This window comes from Vigna radiata, unplaced genomic scaffold, assembly GCF_000741045.1.
Source record: "Vigna radiata var. radiata cultivar VC1973A unplaced genomic scaffold, Vradiata_ver6 scaffold_215, whole genome shotgun sequence".
In the NCBI taxonomy this organism is placed as follows: Eukaryota; Viridiplantae; Streptophyta; class Magnoliopsida; order Fabales; family Fabaceae; genus Vigna; species Vigna radiata.
Window position 1 is genome coordinate 247,181 of NW_014541783.1, and position 21,597 is coordinate 268,777.

Sequence of the window (21,597 nt, forward strand, 5' to 3'; positions counted from 1 at the left end):
TTTAATCATTTTAATATTTGTAAACATGTGGATGAGTACTTCCATTTTGTACTTTGACTTTTGTTTTCCTTCCCCTTTCTTCATGCAAACGTGTTTTAGTTTTAATACTTTCTACGATTAAAATAATTAGAAACATTTCTTTTTGTTTTCTCTTTGCGAATTGGAAAAAAATGAATAAAAGAAAAATAAACAGTTTCAATTATCTGAGCTATTAATCTAACTGTAATTTTAGAGCTTCAATTATTTAAAATTAAACTATAAAATGATTTTGTTTCATTTCGGAGGGTTGAGGTTTCACAATTTAATCTTCCTTGTTTTTCTTTAGTCCTTTTAGTTTTACGTTATCTCTTTATTATTTATATGTTTTTAGGGAACCTTTAATTAGTATAAGTGAAATTATGATTCAATATTGTTTAAATATGTTTTTATCTTGAATAAAAGGATCATTTCTTTAATCAATCGACTTTACTTCATGCGTATACCATTTGACCAATTTAACTATAATATTCTCTAAATATAATTTATCGATCAATGGTTATAGACCTATCTATCTATATGGTAGAATAATGAATTTTCACTTTAAATAATTTGGTATAATGTAAGTAATTGATGATTCAATATAATTAATTAAGTGATTTTTCATCATCTCAACTTACTGAATTATTATTTACTTTTGGAACTAGTTTAAAAAAAAGAAGCGTTTCGATGGGATTTGGAAGTCTCTTAAAATATTCTAAGTTATCTTAAAAATCGGACGGGTGTGACTCAAAGCGAACGGACGTAGCTCAAAGTGGACGAACATTACTTAAAATGATGAAGGTTGACGACCAAGCGGACCTTCCTCATTGTCTCAAAGACCAGACTTTGAAGACTGGTTGAACTTGTTGAAGGTCGGATGATTACCTTAGTCTCTCTCTTACTACAAGTTGTTCATTCTCCCTCCTCCTTCTCCAAGTCGGGTACCTATCAAAGGCACTCTGACGTTCAAGTAAGTAAAAATGATCGAACGGTTATCACTATAAGCGATGCATGTGGTGTGCATAATCTGAAAGTCATACCTGAGACCTTTATATTAGTTGTAATGGACTTTTACTTTTCGTGAACCTGATGACGGTTCAATCATGTCTTAACCTCCATTAGGAGCTTTAATGAACTATTGTCATTCATAATCTAATCACATGATCGGCCAAGGTTGTTGGCCTGGTGATCGGCCTAAGAAGAACTGTTCGACCTAAGAAAAGTCGTTCGGCCTAGACGGTCGGCTTTGATGATCGACCTGAATGATTGGTCAGAACCATGTAATCGGCCAGGATTGTAAGCCTAGTGGTCGACTGAAGAACTGTTCGGTCTAGAACTGTTCAACCTGAATGATCGTCTTGGAAAGAGCCGTTCAACATGGAAAAGGGAGGATCCACGGGAAAAAAAGTAATATTATGTATCCATTATTTACCTAAAATCATAAAGTAATATTATGTATCGAGTGATGCACAAAGATACCCAATTTACCTAAAATAAAAAAATCAAGTTTAGCTAACTAATACAGAGATCCTGTTTATACAAAAAGGAACAATGAAACAGACATCATAATTTTTTTCCTTTCGGTTCCAACCCATCTATCTATAGCATAGCATGTTTAGCAGCTGCATTACCACCTCCACCACACAAAAGCAAATAACATAAGTTTCTGCATCATTGATTAGATTTGACGTTAAATTGTTGATAAAGCACGACTCATTAATGCATAACCAAACATGCCGATGATTGTGAACTTTGTAACGTGATCATCTACTTTCCCAAATCATTTCCAAACACACTGCTTCATGAGATTTTGAGGAAGAATCGAACATCAGTGTAATTTTCAGTATCACTGTCGTGTTTCGGGAACCCTCATAATTTAACATCTGAACAATTTGTTTTCAATAACTTTGGCAAATAAACAATCAAGAAAATGTCTACTAAAACACACCTTCCTGCAAAATATTAACTTGTTTGGAGCTTCTGTTCATCGATAAGTTACATGATACAGAGAAGAGAGAAAACAAAGGGAATAGATTTAAGTATATATCACTATGTCACATAATTGAACAAGCTTGACTAACAAAGATTGTAAAAGTACTAAGCAAACATATAATCATTGGCAATTGATCTCCGACAGTTTTCTCTGTAAATTTATTAGAACAACGAAAAACTAAAACTAAAAATAAGACAGTGCTAGTTCTGATATGGCTATGGAAGTGCATGCGACCGTATGAGTTACTTGTTTTGGGTTGGATTTGAATTACTTGGGGGAATTGCTCGGAAGCATGATTTCACCTGCTTTGAAAGATCTTTTCTCTGATCCCGAGAATGATGAGACGGTGACCTCACTCTGAGTGGCAAAGAGGTAACCTCAGCTTTGGCCTCTGATGATGATGACAGCAGCAACAGTACGAAAGCAAGAGTTGCCAGTACCAAGGACCAACCCTTCATCGTAGTTGAGGTTCCTAGCAGGAAATGAGAGTCTACAAATCAAAGGGGTGCGAGTTAATCAGTGTTCATGTACTTCTTTCTGGTACAGATTGAAAATGAAATGGTAAAAATCTGAAATTTGGGATTTGATGCCATTGGGATCACGTGCTGTAACTGATGTGTGTTGTACTGTGCTAGCCTTGGGATTTGGTGAAAAACAGAAAAAAGGGGACAGAAAGTTCAGAGAGGTCATGTGATCAGCCACGTGGTGATAATGTGTATTTACAGAATTATTTGGTGCATCTGTAACAAAAAAAATTCAATCTTTCACCTATAAAGAGTGTATATTATGGTTCCTTTCACAATGATTTTCTTCAAACACTGTAGATCCAACCAAACATTGTATCAAAAAAGCTTTCACTGTTTTGAAGTTAGCTAAAAGGTTTGGTCCAGAATTTGATTAAACATCTTTTTAGAACCTAGTTTGATTTTGATGAGTCAGATAAACTATTGTTGATGAAAACTTACATCTGAAGGTGATATAGTAGTACATGATAGGATTCAACCAAAATTTTAGGCACAGCTAAAGCAGTTGGGTTTTTACACCTGGTTCTTTCCTTGTTAAGGCATGCTTGACACACGCCCCACTGAAAAAACATTACTTCCATCACTCCCGAAAAGGTGCAAGGGAAGCTGTTGGGTACTGCAATTATTGATATGGCATTTAAGCATATGATGAAGCTTGCATCAGAAGCACACTTCAGCTTTTTCTTTCATGTTTAGTTTTTCTAAGAAAGTAGTAGCAGCTTTTGCAGCTGTTTGCCACCCAACTTGTTTAATTTAGGCAGACAGAAAGATGAAAGGCTAAAAAGCTTCTTAATTTTTTTTCCTAGTCATCGCCATGAAAATTGAAAATCAAAATGAGGCAACAGAGGAAACACCAGATTTAATGCTGTGTTCTTTTGTGCTGATTTACTGTTGTGACCGACTATGGCAGCTGACGGTGTATAACCCATGCGACGGAGGTGACGTACAAGAGACGCTTTGGGGGAATGCAGGCCTGCGTGGAGTTGGAATGTTGAGGAATCGGTTCTGGGAAGTTGTAACCGGTTCTGATGAGTTGACACGAATCGGTTCTTCTCCGCATGGAATCGATTCCAATGCTACTGAATGTGTTTTAAAATGCTTCGTTTGTGTTGCAGAAACTATGCGGTGGTTGGTGAACCATGTCATTTTGGTGGATGTTAGTACTTACACAATATCGATACAAATAATCTTGAAGAGACAATTTTTTAATATTAAAAAGTGCGTGATAATTAGTTTTAAATAAAGATAAAGTACTATAACTTTTTTTCTATTAAAATAATTGTACTTATAAAATAGTTTTCGATGTTAACTATAATATAATATTGATAATCTTTGACTATAATTAACATTTTTATCCTTGAATTTTCTGAAGGGTGAGTACATGTTTGGTGGGAGAATGTGGTCAAATTGACTAGTCCTTGCGCACAACCAAAGCAAGTCATTAGGTTGGGAGTTTTGTTCATGGTGGTACTCTTTGTTTAATTATATTCCAATTACTTTAATTTCAATTTATAATATTATATTTCAAGGATAGTTTTGTAATTATAAATTTTTTATTTATCAAAACTTAATTTTTCATTTATTATATTAGTCAAATTATTCATAAATTTTATATTCAAACACATTCATTTTTATTTTCAAATCTTTCATAAAAAAACAATAACATAATATATCTTTAAATTCATTCAGTCACTCTTTTCGAAATTTATCTTTAAATCTTTAAATAAGTATATAACTTTATATTTGGTTTAGATAATAGAATATATCTCGAATCCATCTTTAAATAATTACATAACTTTAGACTTCTTGATTTAAATTATGGGTTGTACTTTAAGAAGAAGAGATTATTTGCATGAATATAAAAATGTATGAAAAGTTTGTATATTGAAGAGCCAAATTCACACTCTCAAACTATGGGTGAAAAGTGAATAGAATTTGAGAATATTTTCAATCTTTAGTTTTTATATGATAAAAATGTAAGTATAAATATAAATCTCACATTAAATAATAAAAAAAGTTGAATATTATATAAAAGGAAATACTGGTAAAGTTATTGTTTTAAGATTTTTTATTAAAGATAATATTTCAATTCCTTATACTTAGATTTGATACATTTTTTATTAGTATTGTATCTTTAATCCTCTTTGAAAAATCCATGATAATGACCAATAAAAAAGAAAAAAATTATTTGGTTGAAGTTAAAATTTGGAGTGACTTCAAATTTAAACTCCCACTTCACAAGAAAAAATAAATACTTTATATTTGCAAATACCTTCAACAATAATAATTAAACTTGTTGCATTTGCATTAAAATAAGAAAACATCACACGACATACATAGGAGTTTGAAAACAAATTATCAATTAAATTACATTATAAGTTCAATTTAGAAAAATAGTTAATCCAATGTTCACTACTTTCATTGATTTATGTTACAAGTTCATTTGTTTTTCCTAATAATTTACTTTTTACAATTTACTTAAGCATTATTGTTACTTATTGCAAATTCCCCAGTCACCACATTTATCAATTTTACATTACACTTCCTCCATTGTTGTTGCACTTCAATTCCCTTCTTTATTAAAAAACCATAAAGATTGAAACAAAAGTATAGGCTTGGGAGGCATGTGATGCTCGTTGAAATTCAAGTTTTAAAAATATTAGAATCATTAAATTTGTGGGTGAAATTGGTACACAAAATCAACAATTTATATATCAAATTATTCTTAATCATCAATATTATGACATGAAAACACCTTAATTAGATTAAAATAGAAGTGTTTGTTGACTCATTGGAATGTTAGGAATGCAACTGCGAGTCCAAGTCCCACATTGGATACAAATGAAAAAGTAGAGCAATATATAAATATGAAAGATCCATTAACTCATTGCTTCAAAGTTTTGGACAGAGAGTGGTGTCAATCCCTTATATAGTCGGGCTCATATCTCTCCAGTGAACCTCCTCCTTAATAGACCCAACAGTAGTATCAGAGTCCCACATTGGACCATTACCTTAAGGTTTTATAAAGATGAAAGATTCATTAACCCACCAAATTCTCTAAAAATAATAATGTAATATTATAATACAAACAAATGTTAGATCTCCCATAGAAGACATAATTCAACACTCTATATGTATATAAAGAATCAAAACTAAGAATAACAAAACAATTAAAGATCCTATGAACAATATATTTTAGTGGAAACAAGTAAAATTTCAATAAAAAATTACGTTTTTTTTTTTATAAAATTGCAAACCTAGCATAATTTTCCTGGATTTGTAAATTCCGTTATATTCACAACGGTTGAAACCTGAACTACAACTATTGAATGCGTCACGTGATGTCGTAAATTCTGTCATTGTCTTTCTCGAAATTTCTCACCTTTTTTACCAGCAAGAAGTTGCAAATTTTGTAACGGAGTATAGGAGGAAGTACAAATAACAAATCCTTAATATAGAGATCTCATTAGACAAATCAACCAAATATTAATAATTATATATAATTTGTTAATAACATAAAATGGTGTGAAAATCAGTTTGTTATTGACCTGGTCGAGATACCTAATTTGTTAGGAGTAGAACTACACGGTCATTGATTTAATTATTTAAATTTTAAAAAAGACAAAAGGGATAATATAATTTATTAAAAAAATGAGTTTTGCATTTATTAAAAAATTATAAGATAAAATAGAGTATATAAGGTGTCAAATTAATTTTTAAAAATAATATAATTGATAATATCATAACAATCATAACCAAAAAAAAGTATATGACATTAAAATATAAGTCAGATCAGCCATTTAATTTTTAATGTTTTTATACTATTGTTTTATTAGCCTATGAAAACTCAATTAAATTTCAAAATATTTTAAAATTCCGTTTACATGTTATAAATATTTTTTATTTTGATGCATTTCTATTTTGGAAGATTGTAATCTTAGCCGTTCATGGTCCACTGAATAATTTTCACCAAAAAGAGATATCTGAGCCAGAGTCAAATGCCCGTACCACGAATCCTACGGTTAAGAAATTTCCATGAAGGATGAAATGGTCGAAAGTACGGAAACACCCTCATTTGTTAGGCTAACTCGAGAAAGGTAACGGGGGTAAAATTGTCAATGGAAAGGAAGTTTCAGTCTGAAAAATGTGATGGAGAAAAAGTTGTATAACACTCGATCCAGCACAGCAATAATATAACTATGGAAACGCAGCTTCACGTCCTCTCTCTCTAGACTCTGCTCTAAACGCCGTCGTTTCTGGAACTGTGTTCCTTCGCTTCTCTGTCTTCGTAACCGAAAGGGGGAGAAATAATTAAACGCCGATTTCGCAACCAATTCTTCTGCGTCGAATTGGACAACCAGAAATTGGATCTCAGGTCAATTTCTCCACCTCTTTCTCTCGATGCCGACATAAACGAATCAATCAATTCTGTTTTTTCGTTTTCCGTTGTTTAATTTGCAGAGTCCAATTTCTTATATATTTTTAATCGATTCTTTTTCTTTCTCTTTTCAAGTTGGGGTTTGATCGAGGTTTGATCTTTATTATTGATTGTGTTATTTTTATTCATTAATTATTTATGGGCGTCATTCTTGACCTTAGAATTGGTAGTGGATACAATGGGAAGTGCATCACCCAAATTATCAATTTATCGCTGTGCAGATCGGGTTTGTGTGGGTAGAATTAGTTCAGTGGCATGGCGTTGAAGTTGTGGAATAGAAGGGATATAGTATTGAAAGGAGGAATTCTAGGGAGATGTTGTAATTTAGGGTAGGACTTTTTCTGACAGTGATTGGGAGTGGAAGTTGTTTTTTAGCGTGTGCAGGTTTTCTGCGATTAGAATTGGCCAATATACAGGCATATGTTGATATTTAAACGAATTTGGTTTGCTGCTGTTTGTCGGTTATTAGTGTAATTTACAGGAGTGGTCTGCTTTTAAGAACAGGTTCATGGGAAAGTGGCGACAGTGTAATTCTAAAAGAATTCTGTGAATTATCGGGCTAAGTGTAGGGATTATGTGTTGCTGTGTGAATTTGATAGATACTGTTATATGAAGATGCAGCCTATAGGCTTGTGAATTGTGATAACTCAAACCTTTTAAGGACGTTGATGTTTTCTGTCTCCTATATGGTTTTTATAGAGAGAGATAGATATTTTTGTTCTGGTTCTTGTACAGCATATCTTCCACCTTTTGTTCTTGCTCTTAGTGGATCCTTAGAGAGAAAGTTGGTCATGTGACGAATCAGTTGACAGATGAGCGGGGCAATTGTGATGTGTTAAATTCTGTTTTATAGTGTTTGTATGTTTTTCAATTTGTGCACTTCTGCTAGCGAGTACACACGCATGAATTTATGTCTCTGTCACCTTTTATTTACACAGAATTTACTTTCTGTCTTGTGGGGTTAATTGTTTTCTTAATTTTCACTTCTGTTTTACAGTGGCTTTTTATTGTGTTTTTCTTTATTTATATTCAATTTATTAATATTTATTTTCTTGATCAGTTTTTGCAGGAAACAAAGATTGCATCTGAGCTTAAAATAACAGAGCGTAGCGTAGGGCCTTGTTCTTGATACCGTGCTTAATTTGTTGGATGGCGGAGAAATCATGCATCAAGCGCCTTCAGAAGGAATATAGGGCCCTCTGTAAAGTACGTAGAGCATCTTCTGTCATTTAAACTTGCGCTTCACTATTTTTTTGGGGGGTTCAGAGTGTCGGCTTACCTATTCTGTTGTTGGAGCCATATAGTTATGCTTGTTCCGTTATCGCGCTTCTTCTCCTTCTGTCTCCTATTTTGACATGATTAGTTAGTCTAAAATGCATAATTTACTGTGGTGGATTGTTTGGGTCAGTTTAAAAATTGAAGTGCAATTTCCTTTTTCTTTTTTTTTTCCAATAAAAAGATAAATAACTGATGGTATTTAAAAAATATGTCAACTCGATAATGCTTAACTTCAAATTGTGTTTGCAGGAACCAGTTTCTCATGTTGTGGCTCGTCCTTCACCGAGTGATATTCTTGAGTGGCGTAAGTTTGTTTCGCACTACATTTCATATATTAATTTATGTTGAGCTCTAATGTTTAGAAAGAAGAAGAAAATGTTGAACCTTTGACACATCGTATATAAGAAAGAAATGAAGTTTCCTGTATAATCTAGAAATAACCTGTGCATAAGATAAACTTAGCTTTTCTCAGAATCTAGTTTTAGTTCACGAGAGAAATATATTTCATTTTTTCTTATTTTATTCTCCTTTAAATGCTTATTGAGATTTCTGTGTTGTTATATCCATGCTGTAGAGCCTTTACTTCAATGTCAGTAATTTTATTTTAAGTTGTTTGTTATGGAATGGTTGATACTTGATACTGACCTTATTGTATGTTAATGTATCATCAGATTATGTGCTGGAGGGAAGTGAAGGAACACCTTTTGCAGGTTTAGCAAGTTTTGATCATTGCATTTTGACACAATGTGTTTTGTCATTCTGTAATGTCCCAATTTAAGTAATCGTGTTTTAATTTATATAGTATTTTTGTTCTTTTACTCCGTTTTTAGGTGGATATTACTATGGAAAAATCAAGTTTCCTCCTGAATATCCGTATAAACCTCCTGGAATCAGGTGATCCTTCTTGCTGTAGTATGCTTGTTCATTCTATTTTTCATTTATCTTTTTCATTTTAATTTTGACAAAGTTACAACTTTCTGTATTGTAGCATGACTACACCAAATGGACGGTTCATGACACAAAAAAAGATCTGTTTGTCTATGAGCGACTGTATGTTCTTTTTTATATGTTACCGCTCATAACAAATAATATTACAAGTAACTCATATTACATTTTTATATTTACGTGGGATTTGTTGCGCTTGCAGTTCATCCAGAAAGTTGGAATCCCATGTGGTCTGTATCAAGGTCAGAAGCTCTAGTTATGAAGTTCTAGTTTATTCTTCTTTAACTTTTGAAAGTGTTTATATATTATTTTTTCTTGCGGAATTGATATCTGCGGATAACAGTAGATGTTGATTATTATCACTTTATAGCTTTATGCTGATGTTTTCAATTTATGAATGCAGCATATTAACAGGACTTCTTTCGTTCATGGTATGTTGTAGTTTCCTCATATTGTAATTGAACTTTAGGTTTCTTCCATTTCCTGTGTGCCTTGCTCTGAAGACATTTCTCTTTTTATTGCTTATTCTCTGGGTTTTCTTTGTCGATGGTGGACTGGTGGGTGGGGCTAGAGTTAAACCTCTGACCTTCAACATTGCCATGGAGTTATTCTACCACTGACACGAAACTCAAGAATCCAACAACATTACTCGTCTTTGTTGTTTATATTGTAGCCAAAAAAGCTAAATAATTTTTCCAATTTTGCAAGTGTTACGTGTAGATCATAGCTAATAGAGTTCATTAGTAGGCTACTATGGTTAACCTGTGCAGTTGATACTTCACCATGTATGCAGAGTGTTGAATCAAGACTTTTCGATGTCTGACATACTTCTGTTTTTCAGATGGACAACAGTCCAACCACTGGCAGCGTAAACACAACTACCGCTGAGAAGCAACGTCTAGCAAAATCTTCCCTTTCTTTCAACTGTAAGAAGTAAGTATTTTGCACCAGCTAATCAGATGGAACTCAAGATGGAAGCGAGCAATGTCTCTGTAACTTGTGTTTCACAACTGATTCCTAGTGTTTTCATTATTTTCCACGCAGCGCAACATTCAGGAAGATGTTCCCTGAGTACGTGGAGAAGTACAACCAGCAACAACTTTCTGAACAGGCTGCTCAAGAGCGGGTCTCATCAGAGGCGTCTCCTGACAAGAGTTCCAAGTCAGTATTGGAGAACAAATTAGAATCTTCAGGAGAAGACACGAGAAGAGTAGATGGGTTAAAGGAGATGAGGAAAAACAGAAAACCATTTCCTACATGGATGATGTTATTACTCTTCTCCATCTTTGGGGTTGTAATGGCGTTACCTCTGCTTCAGCTGTGATGATAGGCAAAAGAAATCTTTATAGGAGGTATAAGGGTCCACAAAGTGTTCTCCTGCAAATGTTCTGCTTAGTTTGTCATGTCTAACAGAATTTGTATAGGGAAATGATGGACATGGAGGCTGCGTTTACTATGTTGAGGGCTGATTTTACTCCTTTGTGTCTATTTCGCCAGCTTCTTGGTGGTGCTGAATGTTAAGAAGTTAAATGTTTGCTACTTGTCATTTTCTTCTAAATGTTTGAGGTTTGCCCCACTGCACATGCTGCCTGCTTGGCTGCATTATGCTTTTTAAAACGGGAAAATTATATCCGATTAAACCATTCAGGTATGTAACAATAACAAAAAGAAAACGTACAAACCTAATTTGCAGTAAAACTTTTATCCCTTTAATGGCAATCTGTATATAAAAAGTGAAAAGTTAAAAATGGAATGTGTCCACTTTCTGTGAACGAATGTGGAATATTGGCATTTTTTATTTCTCGTTTCTGATTTTGGCCAATTTTAATAAACGATCTTTGTTGCACAATAAAATTTTAGCATTGGGATTTATTTCTAGGGGTCACGACTCTGGTTTATTTTATATTTCAACAAGATTTTACAAAATGTTGTGGATTTTAATGTATTTTATTTCTTTTTTTCTCGTGAGAAAAAGAATAAAAGGTAAAGTTTTATTATAGTGATTAAAAAATATTATTGGATTGGAAATATTTAACTGAATTTAAAAATATATTTATAAAACTTAAAAAGTAAAATAGTAAAATGAGACATTAATAAAAAATAAAGTTGACAAAAATTGTATCAACAAAATAATAGTTAGAAAAAATTAGAAATAATTATAAAAATGAAACTTCTTTATTAATAATTATATATAAAAGAAAAAAAAAGTTTACAATCATTGAATGTGGAAAAAAATGGTTGACCTAATTACAAGTTTTCATTCTCTCTCTTTCTTGACCTCTTTACGCGAGAAAAGTTGTTAGGTTTTCTTTCTTCGGTGTTAATTATTTTTCTTTGGTTCTACCTTATCAAATTAGTTTTTTCTTCATTTTTTTTCCTTCATTATTTCTTCATGTCGTTTTCCTTCCCTTTTTCCACTCAACCAAACCCAATCCCTACATCTTTTAGGATGTATAAAAATAAAAAATTATTTTTCAAATTGTGACATTGTGGTTACAGGTGGCAAAATGCATCATAGTCCAACCTCATGTTGACCTGTCGAAAACAGACTAGGTTGAGATAGTTTCTCAACTAAAAATAATTGTTTCATTCTGCACTTCAATTTTTTTTTTTAATTTTAAAATTGTCTTTTACAATTTAAAAAATCTAGCACCTAACCTTTTCTATTTCATCCAATTTCAAAATTTGATGAAAAAATTTTCTTTATCGAATTTTGATATTTGATGAAATTTTTTTTATCGAATTTTAAAATACGGAAAATGATTTTTTATTTTCTTTATTAGATTTTGAAATTTAATGAAATTTTTGAAAAATTCTTTATCAAATTTCGAAATTCGATGAAGACAAAATCTTTCATCATATTTCAAAATTCGATGAAAAAAATGTAATTCTTAATACTATTTTTGAAAATTGGAGGTGTAAGATGAAATGATTAACGATGCAGATAGTGTTATCAAAACGGGTCATCCAACCCAACCTACCATGGGTTAACTACTTAGTGAGCCAACCCAACTCGGCTCATTTATTAGCTAGCCAAAAAATTTGAATCAAACCCAACCCACCACAGGTTGATGGGTTAAACGGGTTGGCTCAATGACTCACTTAACTTATTTTTCATCCTCTTCTTCCAAGATTCTTATAAAAGGTTACTTTAATCGACAAATTGAAATCGTAATAATTGAACCAATTGATATAAAAAAGAGTTTTGCATATGTAGAATAAGGGTTTGAGTTGCAATATTTTTGTTTCATTGAATAATTTATTAATTTCATTTCATTAAAAAAATCAAAAAAATAGGTGGATTGGTAAGTCAACCTAGCTCACCACAGGTTCAACCCGGATGAGCTGAGTTCTTAGTGAGCTGGGTCAAAATTGACTCACATCAAAATTTTACATTATTTTTTAATCCAACCCGACCCGAACTTATGGTGGGTCACATTGACTTACGAGTTTCAATCCATTTTGACAGTACTAGGTGTAGGGTGAGACAACAATTAAAATTGGGTTGAAACTTAAAACTTGATGTGTAAAAGGATAGACTTGTCCGTAAGTTTTAATTTGTTTTATTTTACTGATTTGATAGTTGAGGTCCAATTTGAGATTTTTTTTCTTATATCTAAGCTTAGTTTCCTTTAGTATTGTTAAAACAGATAACCCAACCGATCTGGTCCGGCCCACTACGGGTTGGTCACTTAGTAAGTCAACTCAATCCGGCTCACTTATTATCGAGCCAAAAAAAATCGAACCTGACTCCGTCCACCACAGGTTAGTGGATTAAATGGTTTGATTCATTGACTCACTTAACTTACAAGTTTTTCTTTCATTAAAAAAAATTATAAATTTTTTTGTAATTCAAATATAAATAAATTTCACTCTAAAATGATGTTAAACTTCAAAGACAATTCAAATAAAAAGTATCATACAATCCAAATGTTATCCAAAAGAAAGCACAAAATTTAAATAGATAAGTTTCTAATATTGATAGTTTTCGTGACAGTTATCCATTTATAAATATTAGAGTCTTGAACGGATAAATCTATAATATTTTTATCTCTTTGAAACATCTTCTTTATTCTCATCTGCAATACAATAAAAATTTATTAACTAATAATATTGAAACACAAAATAATAAATAATTAAATTAAATTATGTGAGCTGGTGAGCTAACCTGGCTCGCAAAGGATTCAACCAGAGTGAGTCGAGTTCTAAGTGGGTTAGGTTGAAAATTGACCCATATCAAAAAATTATTCTTTTTAAACTCAACCCATCCCAAACCTATAGTGAGCCCAAGTTGGCCCGTAGATTCTAACCCATTTTGAAAACACTAGTTTCCTTCACGTGGAGTGGAATACTTAATTATAGTGTTCAAATTGAATTAAAATCAAACAGTCAAAAATTAACTTGTTAACCATCATTCAATGCATTGTCAAACAAAAAAAAAACTTAGCTTGAGATAAAAGTATTTGTACCAACGAAAATTTAGTATAAGAATTTACTAATTCCTAGCCAAATCAAAATGAACCAAAATCCTAATTAGTAATACAATAACAATCACAAAATGAATCTAAATCCAAATCCATATTACAATCACTCGTACACAATAACACAATACACAATAATAAGAATTCTTATAACATAATCGTAATTTGTAAAAAAACACAAAAAACAGAACAATGAGGACAAAAACAACAAATTGCAAATGTCTTAGCACAATCTAGAACAAAATCACAGAAGGGAAAATGCTTGGTCATGGAGTGATTTTTTCGTGGTGGTGGTGGTAGGAATGAGTGTCAATAAGTTAATATGAGATGAGATGATGACAATATGAGAAGAAACAAAAATTGATTTTGGATAGGAAATGGGTTGAGTGAAGTGAGTGTCTCAAAATGAGAAATGAAAATGAAAATAGGAAAGTGAAAGAGCATCCACTAAGATTTTCTCATAATTATAATTCAATTAAATCTTAAAGAAATTGTTGATAAATAGAAATAGGAAAAAGTTCTTTTAACTACTCTTTTTTGACAACACATACGTGTAACTTATGGTTAGTTCATTTCAAATATTTTTTTCAAAATAAATTCAAACATACAAATGAAATGATGAGATATGTGTTGTTCTCGAAAAGTTATTAAAAAGTGTTCTTAGAATATCCATATAAATATTATCAAGACATAAGCAATGCACTTTTTATTGACTTGTTCAAAAAAGCTAAACATGTGGGAAGTGAAGTGTGGTGAATGCATAGACTGATAGGGCAAGAACAGGCTACGTTAAAACATGCTCCTTCCCAAACATTCGCCGTAATTGACGCACCCATCTTTCCTCTCGATGTGGGACTACTTGCCACTTAATTTCTTTTGTTATTTTTTAAAATTCTTTTCATAATACCCACTAACATTTTCGCATAAACTCATATTTTATATTTCTATTATACATTAATTCCATCTAATTATTTTATACCTTTCGAAGAATAAACATTTGCCGTAATTGATAGATAGGAAAATAGAATCAAAAAATGGTTATCCAACTGTAAAAAGAAATAAAGCCAAAGTTTTGTGAAATATAAATATATTTATCATCAAAGAATAAAGCATACCAAATGAGTTCGACAACACATCTTGATCCAAGGTTTTATAACGTATTTAGAAGTAGATTTTTGTCTTCAAACTGTTTCTTAATTTGTTCATATTCTTAATTCAATTCAGGAGCTACATTTTCCACTTTTAATTTAATAAACATTTTGGCGTAGAAGCATGTTTAAGTCTTAACAAGTATCCAGACTGTTGGCATTACTTATGCCTTAACTTCTAATATCAGAGTGAAATTCCAGTTTAATTTTGTTTCTCTCTTCTACACCTTTGAATTTCCATTGGTTTTTTTAAGTTTAGTAGTATTGTTAGTCATGGTGTTAGAAATAATTAATTTGTGTGAAGAATGAGATTTTCTTTTATTTGAAAAGGTGAAGATAAAGTGAAATGTAGTGATTAAGTATGGTCCCAGATGAGGAAAAAAATGGTTGTCATAATAATTATCAATATTTAACACACTTTTATGTCAGGATACTTGGATGCTTGGTTACCATAAAAAACTACACATTTTCTTCAATTGCTTCTTTAATTTCACTTCTACATTGAATCAAACTATGTGGATTTATGATTTATATTCAAGTTGAAATTACTCTCTGTAACTTTATTTTTTACATTAGAATTATAAATTTTAGACTCTAAATGCCAAATCAAATACTATTTGTATTGTACTGGTCTTTTTTTCAATTTTAATTTCTACCATTTTCCTACTGGCAACTTTGTCTTTTGTTTAGTCTGAATTTGATGTACTATGTTATATAAGACAATCACTTCTCATATTGATGCATCTTCCAATTTACGCCAATTCTTCCTGTATGAGAAAAATGTGAATGATAAGCCAAAAACTGCAATGCCATTTCAACTACCACAGTTACTGTCATCTCCATAACTGGCCATGTGACTTTGATATTTTTATGGGGAGTTGTTGAACTTTGCCTTTGGTGATCCAAGTTAGTAAATTCCCCCATGTGAACTTATTTGATGTAAAAGTTAGAAGCCATTGTTTTCCATTTGAAGGGATTTTCACAATGCTTGTCCCTAGGAAGAGTTATACAGTGAATTTGGATAATCATTGAAAGCCTCATTTTTCTTTGGGTCTTCTGCTTTTCATTTTGTTCATCTCAAGTTCTTTGTTTTTGCTGAAAATGATGAAATCTCCATCACAAGCAACATTTGAAGAGTGTCAATTTTATGACTATGGATTTGATCTGCAACAAGACTTTTGCCAGGTATTAGATACTTACTTCACTGTTGTTTCTTGAATTTTTAACACAAATGTTGCTAACTTGTTAACAAATGAGACAGTGACAGAAAATATGATGTTGTATATTATGTTATGGTTTTTTATGGTTTTGACTAGTTCTTGGAGGAAGCAAAGCAACATGGAAAGGAAGCAAAACTAAAGAGTTCATCGGTGTACCCAGAGGAATCTAGAAAAGCAGGATCGGAGAAAGAGAAAAAGGGGAAGAAATCATGGAAAAGTTCTCTGACTTCATGGTGGAAATCTGATAGTAAAAGCAAGCATGGTGAAAAAACCACTAAGAATTCTAAACCAATGGGTGGTTCTGGTAAAAGGCATGCTCATTCTTCTGGTCCAATGTATAAGTCCTGCAAAAGTTCTGATGGAAAACACTGGCGTCCTTCATCTGGTCCTCTTGTAAGCCTTTTCAAACCCACAAAGAGAGAGGAAAATGAGATACCCTATATTTCTCTCCAACAACAAAATAATAGCCCTCTTGCTGATCAGAACTATGGACCCCTCTATGTGGTCACTTGACTTGTTTGTGATCACTGGCACAGTTGCAGATTGTGGTGACACAAACTTCATTGAGAAAGGCTTTCTAATTTGTTTGGTTGTCTAGAGAATTTTGCTGGCCAATCTAGTAGAAAAACTTTGAGAAGAAGAATTTTATGTTTCTGGTTTTGAATGAGTTGTATTTGCTCCTTGTTGGATTTGATAGTGGACAAAGGTAGTTCAAAATAAGCAACCTTTGTTCCTTGTTCTACAAACTCATCCTGTTTCCAATTTATAATTTTCAAAACAGTTATAAGTAATGTAATGAGATTGCTGAAACCATTACAGTATTTATAAATTATAACACAGCAGTAGCAAAAATGCCCTTCACAGACAAGTTTCAATTATAGTAAGGATGCTAGTTTTTATCTTGCTTAATCAGGAAACCAAAGAACAAAAACTATATACTATATGCACAGTCATGTAATTCTCTACTTGCCCAATTTCCTGAGAATTTGAAAAAACTCTCTTTTTCCAAACATAGTTTCTTCCTATCCTTTTCCACCCTCTTTTGTTTTATGTTCTTAGTCAATGTTCCTTTTTACATTCTAGTTTTCAAAGAAGCTGTTCCATTCTAGCATGTAGGTGGAAGAGGGATTTCTTACCTGCTAAGGTTTTACTAGTTCAGATGTCATTAGGTAACAAAGTGAAAGCACAGAATCAGACAATGGCTTTGACAAAAAGCATATTTTGCTGCAAAAGCCTACAAAACGCTATGCTTTCAACTCTTTTCTACTGCATATAAAAAAGATAAATTCTATTCTCTGATAGGAGAGAAAATGGAGATAAGAAAATGAACTAAAATTGAATTGGTAAAAAAAATATATATAGCAAGAAAAGAACATGTAAACATCACCCAACCTTCAAGACCCCCCAAATGTCAATCTTTTCCCGATGTTCATGCCACTAAACTAGTGATGTGTGTGAATCCATGAACTGGTTTAAGCATGCCAAAGAAATGGGGATGACCATGGAAAAGAGCCTAAAGGGATGATGGACAATAAGTGAAGAGGCAAAAAGTAGAAAAGCATCGGAAAAAAAAAGTGAAAAAGCATTGGCCATGCCATGGGATGTATGAAAAGGAAAACATGATTGAGAAAATTTAGGATTTGTGCCTGCCACTATCTAGGCAACTGAACTAAGCAGAATATTTGTCAATAAAACTTCTTTGTCGGGTTTGGATAGCTTGATCAAGGGGCTAACTAACCAACCGAAAGTGGACTACTACCTTAAACATTAGCTTATCTGTTATATTCACAGTGAAATGCCTAATGATTTGGTAAAGTTTCAACCTTTCATCAAGCACAAAAGGATCTACTGGTAATTTCCCTGATATAAGAAATATGAACACTCCCTTTCTCCTTTGAAAAGATCGGGTTATATGTCATCTAAAGATTACTCGAGACCATAAACGCAATGATCTTGAAGTTCTTAATAATTTATTCTTCTTTACCCCCTTTTTCTTGCCTCCTTTTGGTACTAAGATGTGAATTAATACTTATTCTATCACATATTGGCCATACTTTTTGGGCTCCTTTTGGTAGAAAGATTCATATTAATGTATATTTTATCAAACCCTGATCCTAGTTAGAGGCACCATCAACATCATCTCGAGTTATGGATAGTGTTGACAATAGGAAACATGTTATTCAAATTATACTATCAAACCAGTAACAGTGAGGCTCTGCTATTTGCAGCAATCGCATTCCCAACACTGATTACATCTGAATATTAGAAAAAATACTCTCTATTCATAATAGGGTCTGTTTTTTTGTTTATTCTGCAAACATCAGTTCCATGATTAATTAGATAACCACATTTTATTTCATCAAAGAAAAAATGTTGTCGTGGGGTCAAACTCAGTCATTGTATTGCATTCACCATTTTATATTTAAGATACAGTTAGCATTAGATCAGGTTAATTGCTAGTAAGGATCAAAATTAAGTCAACAATACTATAAAACTCAGCTTGTGCAAAAGAAACTGGGTCATTTTCCCCTTTCAGTGGGAAGAAATTTGTCATTTATACAATATAAACATATTAGACAATTGGCTTAATGTGCTTCAACGTTCAAGCACAGACATTAAAAAGAAGGAAAAAATGATTGTATAACAAGATACAGTATAGCAACCATCCTCAGCCATTTATGTGCACTAGTATTGGAAAGGAAGCGGCATACCAATGACTCTTTGAGAGCCATCTCTCATGAAGAACTCTTCTAAAAATAATAATTAATGATTCCATCCACAAATTTCTAGCTCTGTGCTTGTTCCACATCTACAGAACTTGGACTACAAGGACTTAACTTTTTGTCCCGGCTCAAAAGCCTCTTAAATGACCTCAATGTGGCAGCCATTGGTGATTTCATCTCATCTTCAACACACCTACTTCCAGAAGGGGATAAAGAGGAGGAAGTGCACTCACTTGGAATATCAATCACCAACATTCCATGACATCTACCATTAACATTGCCACCATCTGAAGAAGAAGAAGAAGGTGGTGTAGATGATGGAGAAGTTGGCTGCTGAGAACTCCCTTCTTCCTCTTCCAAGGAAACCCCAAAAGAACTAACTTGTGTGTTGTTCCCCCAAACCAACACATTTGTGGGAAAAATTGAAGACTGTAAACCATTCACAGCACCTGAATTCTCTTCAATTGATGATGATGATGATGATTCAGTGTTCCCTGAGAAATCATTCTCTTCATTTGTTTTAGAGGATTCAAAACCAACAGGGTTCCTACAAAGAGGGCAAGTGGAGTGCGAATGGAACCACATGTCAATGCAATCCACATGAAACCCATGATTGCATTTGGGCAAAAGCCTGGCCTTTTCCCCTTCAATGATCTCACAGAGACAAACTGCACACTCCAAACCTTCTTTGAAGTTCTCTGGTTGGAACACCAACACTGGCAGGGACTTTAAAACTGAAGGGTCAAGCCCAACTTGGTGACTCTCATAGATCACCGGGTCTTGCCCGGGGGCGAAGACAAACCGGCGGCGCCTCCGCCGCCGCTGGCGGGGCTGAGGGGCGGCGTTCTCCCCCATGTTCCACCAGAACCATTTTGCATAGAGATGAAGCACAAGAACAAACACAACCACCATGAAAAGGAATATTATAGCCACCACCATGACCTTCCCAGTTATCTCAATTGTATCAGATTCACCCAACGAGTTGTCATCAGACACGGCTGTCGGAGTTGAACCCATGTTTAAAAAACGAAACTTTCTGACTCAGGTGAAGGTTTAAACACACCCAGAACACAGAATTAGTCTTGAAATTATGGGTTTTAATGGGAGGACGAAAAAGGTTGATGCTTTGTATAGTCAGAGTGTTGGAATGGGAATGGGAAGTGAAAGTGAAGAGAGAAGGAGAAGTTGAAAAATGGGTTTGACACTTTGGCTTGTAAATGTGGTTTGGGATAAGAAGAAGTTAGGAAGGTGAAGGGAATAAGAAGAAGAAAGATTAGCCTCCACTTTGGGCTACAAGACTTCAACTTTGGAACAAAGGAGGTAAGAAGAAGAAGAAGAAGAAGAAGGTGATGGATTTGGAGTCAATAGTCAATGACTTAATTACAGACAAAATTAAAATTTAATTTGAGTTTATTACAATTATTTAATTGAATAAAAAGAAAAGATGGATTCAAAATTGTGGCTTTATTCAACTGCTTCTATCCTACAAGATTGGTAAGACTTGTTTGTTTGAAACTATTAGCTTTACCTTTTATTTATTGTTAGAAAGACTTTGAAATTATAAAGATAACTTCTTTGCTTTTCCCCTTTGACCCGTCTATTGAATTTAACCACTAATGACTCAGATTCAGATGTTTAACTTCCCAAATGGGCACAAAAAAATTACAACTTTGGATCAAAAAAACATAAACTTGGATAGATGTTTCTAATGTTATCTTTTGTTGTAATTGATGTTTTATTTAGTCAAATTTTTTATTGTGTAGATTATGAAAATAAAATTTTATTTTGACATAAAAAAATGACAGGAAAAATACTTGTGAAATTGTATATATATTGAAAATGAAATTGGATCCAACTGAAAAAAGAATCAAAACTGCTCATAATGTTTTGTATTACTCGCAAGCAAGTTGTTGTTATTCCATTCTCTGGAATGCTGTATATGTAGAATTTTAAGCTACACTTTACCTAAAGTTTTGACCTTTAAACTATAAAAATTGACCCAAATTTTGGACACTATAAACCCTAACATTTCACATCATAATAGTAACTCTTTGCAATCTACAAATGAAAAAATAAAATCAATTTTTAAAGTAATACAGTTTTTGCTGAAAAAAGATAATAATGTGCAAAAGGAAGTGTCGTACTCTTCACCTAACTAACTATTTTAGTGAGGGTTGTTTCAAGGCACATTCTTCGTGTTAAATAAGTCAAGTTCATATTGAAAAAGTCAAATTAAAATAAAGAGCAACTTTGACTATAAGTTGTCAATTATCACTAAATTTACAAAGAGAAGAAGAAAATAGAAAATTATGCTTTCTTGAAATGAAATAAAGTTAAAGACCAAACCATATAAATAAACTACGGATGAGAGAAAAAAAAATTTAAGAAAATAATGAATAAAATGGGGCAGTACAGTGAATTTTATTAAAAAATTGTTTCAATTCTCACATTAAATTATCTAATTTAGTTTCAGATATATTAATAATAATATGTTATTTCAATTAATGTATTTTCATATACTCACACACTCTCTCTCAGTGTAGCTATTAATTATTTAAAGCTATATCAATAATAATATGTTATTTCAATTAATGTATTTTTATATACTCACACTCCCTATAGCTGTTAATTATTTAAAGGTATATAAATAATAATGTTATTTTAATTAATGTATTTTCACAACTCTCTATGTATAGTTATTAATTATTTAAAGGTTTAAGTCTATTAACTTATGCATAAATTTAGGTCAGCTATACAAAAGTTAGTTACTTATATTTATGTATAAATTAATAGATTTGAATCTTGAAATAATTAATAACTATATACATA

General features: G+C 32.5%; 3 protein-coding genes across 5 annotated transcripts; 2 read left to right on the forward strand and 1 right to left on the reverse strand.

Moving 5' to 3' along the window:
* Positions 1–6,708: 6,708 nt before the first annotated feature.
* LOC106778149 (ubiquitin-conjugating enzyme E2 34) lies at positions 6,709–10,777 on the forward strand. 3 transcript variants are annotated; one of them, XM_022776074.1, is made up of 10 exons: positions 6,709–6,910; positions 8,034–8,179; positions 8,501–8,555; positions 8,923–8,961; positions 9,082–9,145; positions 9,240–9,301; positions 9,399–9,438; positions 9,600–9,627; positions 10,038–10,129; positions 10,218–10,522. In XM_022776074.1, exons 2-10 carry the CDS (start codon positions 8,123–8,125, stop codon positions 10,378–10,380), a joined length of 600 nt encoding a protein of 199 aa, XP_022631795.1. In that variant the 5' UTR covers positions 6,709–6,910; positions 8,034–8,122; the 3' UTR covers positions 10,381–10,522. The 3 variants fall into 3 exon arrangements, with proteins under 3 accessions (XP_022631795.1, XP_022631794.1, XP_014521555.1); XM_022776073.1 differs by having other exon boundaries at positions 6,711–6,910; positions 8,043–8,179; positions 10,241–10,520; XM_014666069.2 differs by having other exon boundaries at positions 6,712–6,910; positions 10,241–10,777.
* Positions 10,778–15,561: 4,784 nt separating this feature from the next.
* On the forward strand, positions 15,562–16,765 carry LOC106778174. Its single transcript, XM_014666101.2, has 2 exons — positions 15,562–16,010; positions 16,142–16,765. Exons 1-2 carry the CDS (start codon positions 15,927–15,929, stop codon positions 16,556–16,558), a joined length of 501 nt encoding a protein of 166 aa, XP_014521587.1. The 5' UTR covers positions 15,562–15,926; the 3' UTR covers positions 16,559–16,765.
* Positions 16,766–18,564: 1,799 nt separating this feature from the next.
* On the reverse strand, positions 18,565–20,115 carry LOC106778169 (RING-H2 finger protein ATL3). Its single transcript, XM_014666097.2, has one exon. The coding sequence runs from the start codon at positions 19,783–19,785 to the stop codon at positions 18,832–18,834; it is 954 nt and encodes a 317-aa protein (XP_014521583.1). The 5' UTR covers positions 19,786–20,115; the 3' UTR covers positions 18,565–18,831.
* Positions 20,116–21,597: the final 1,482 nt, after the last annotated feature.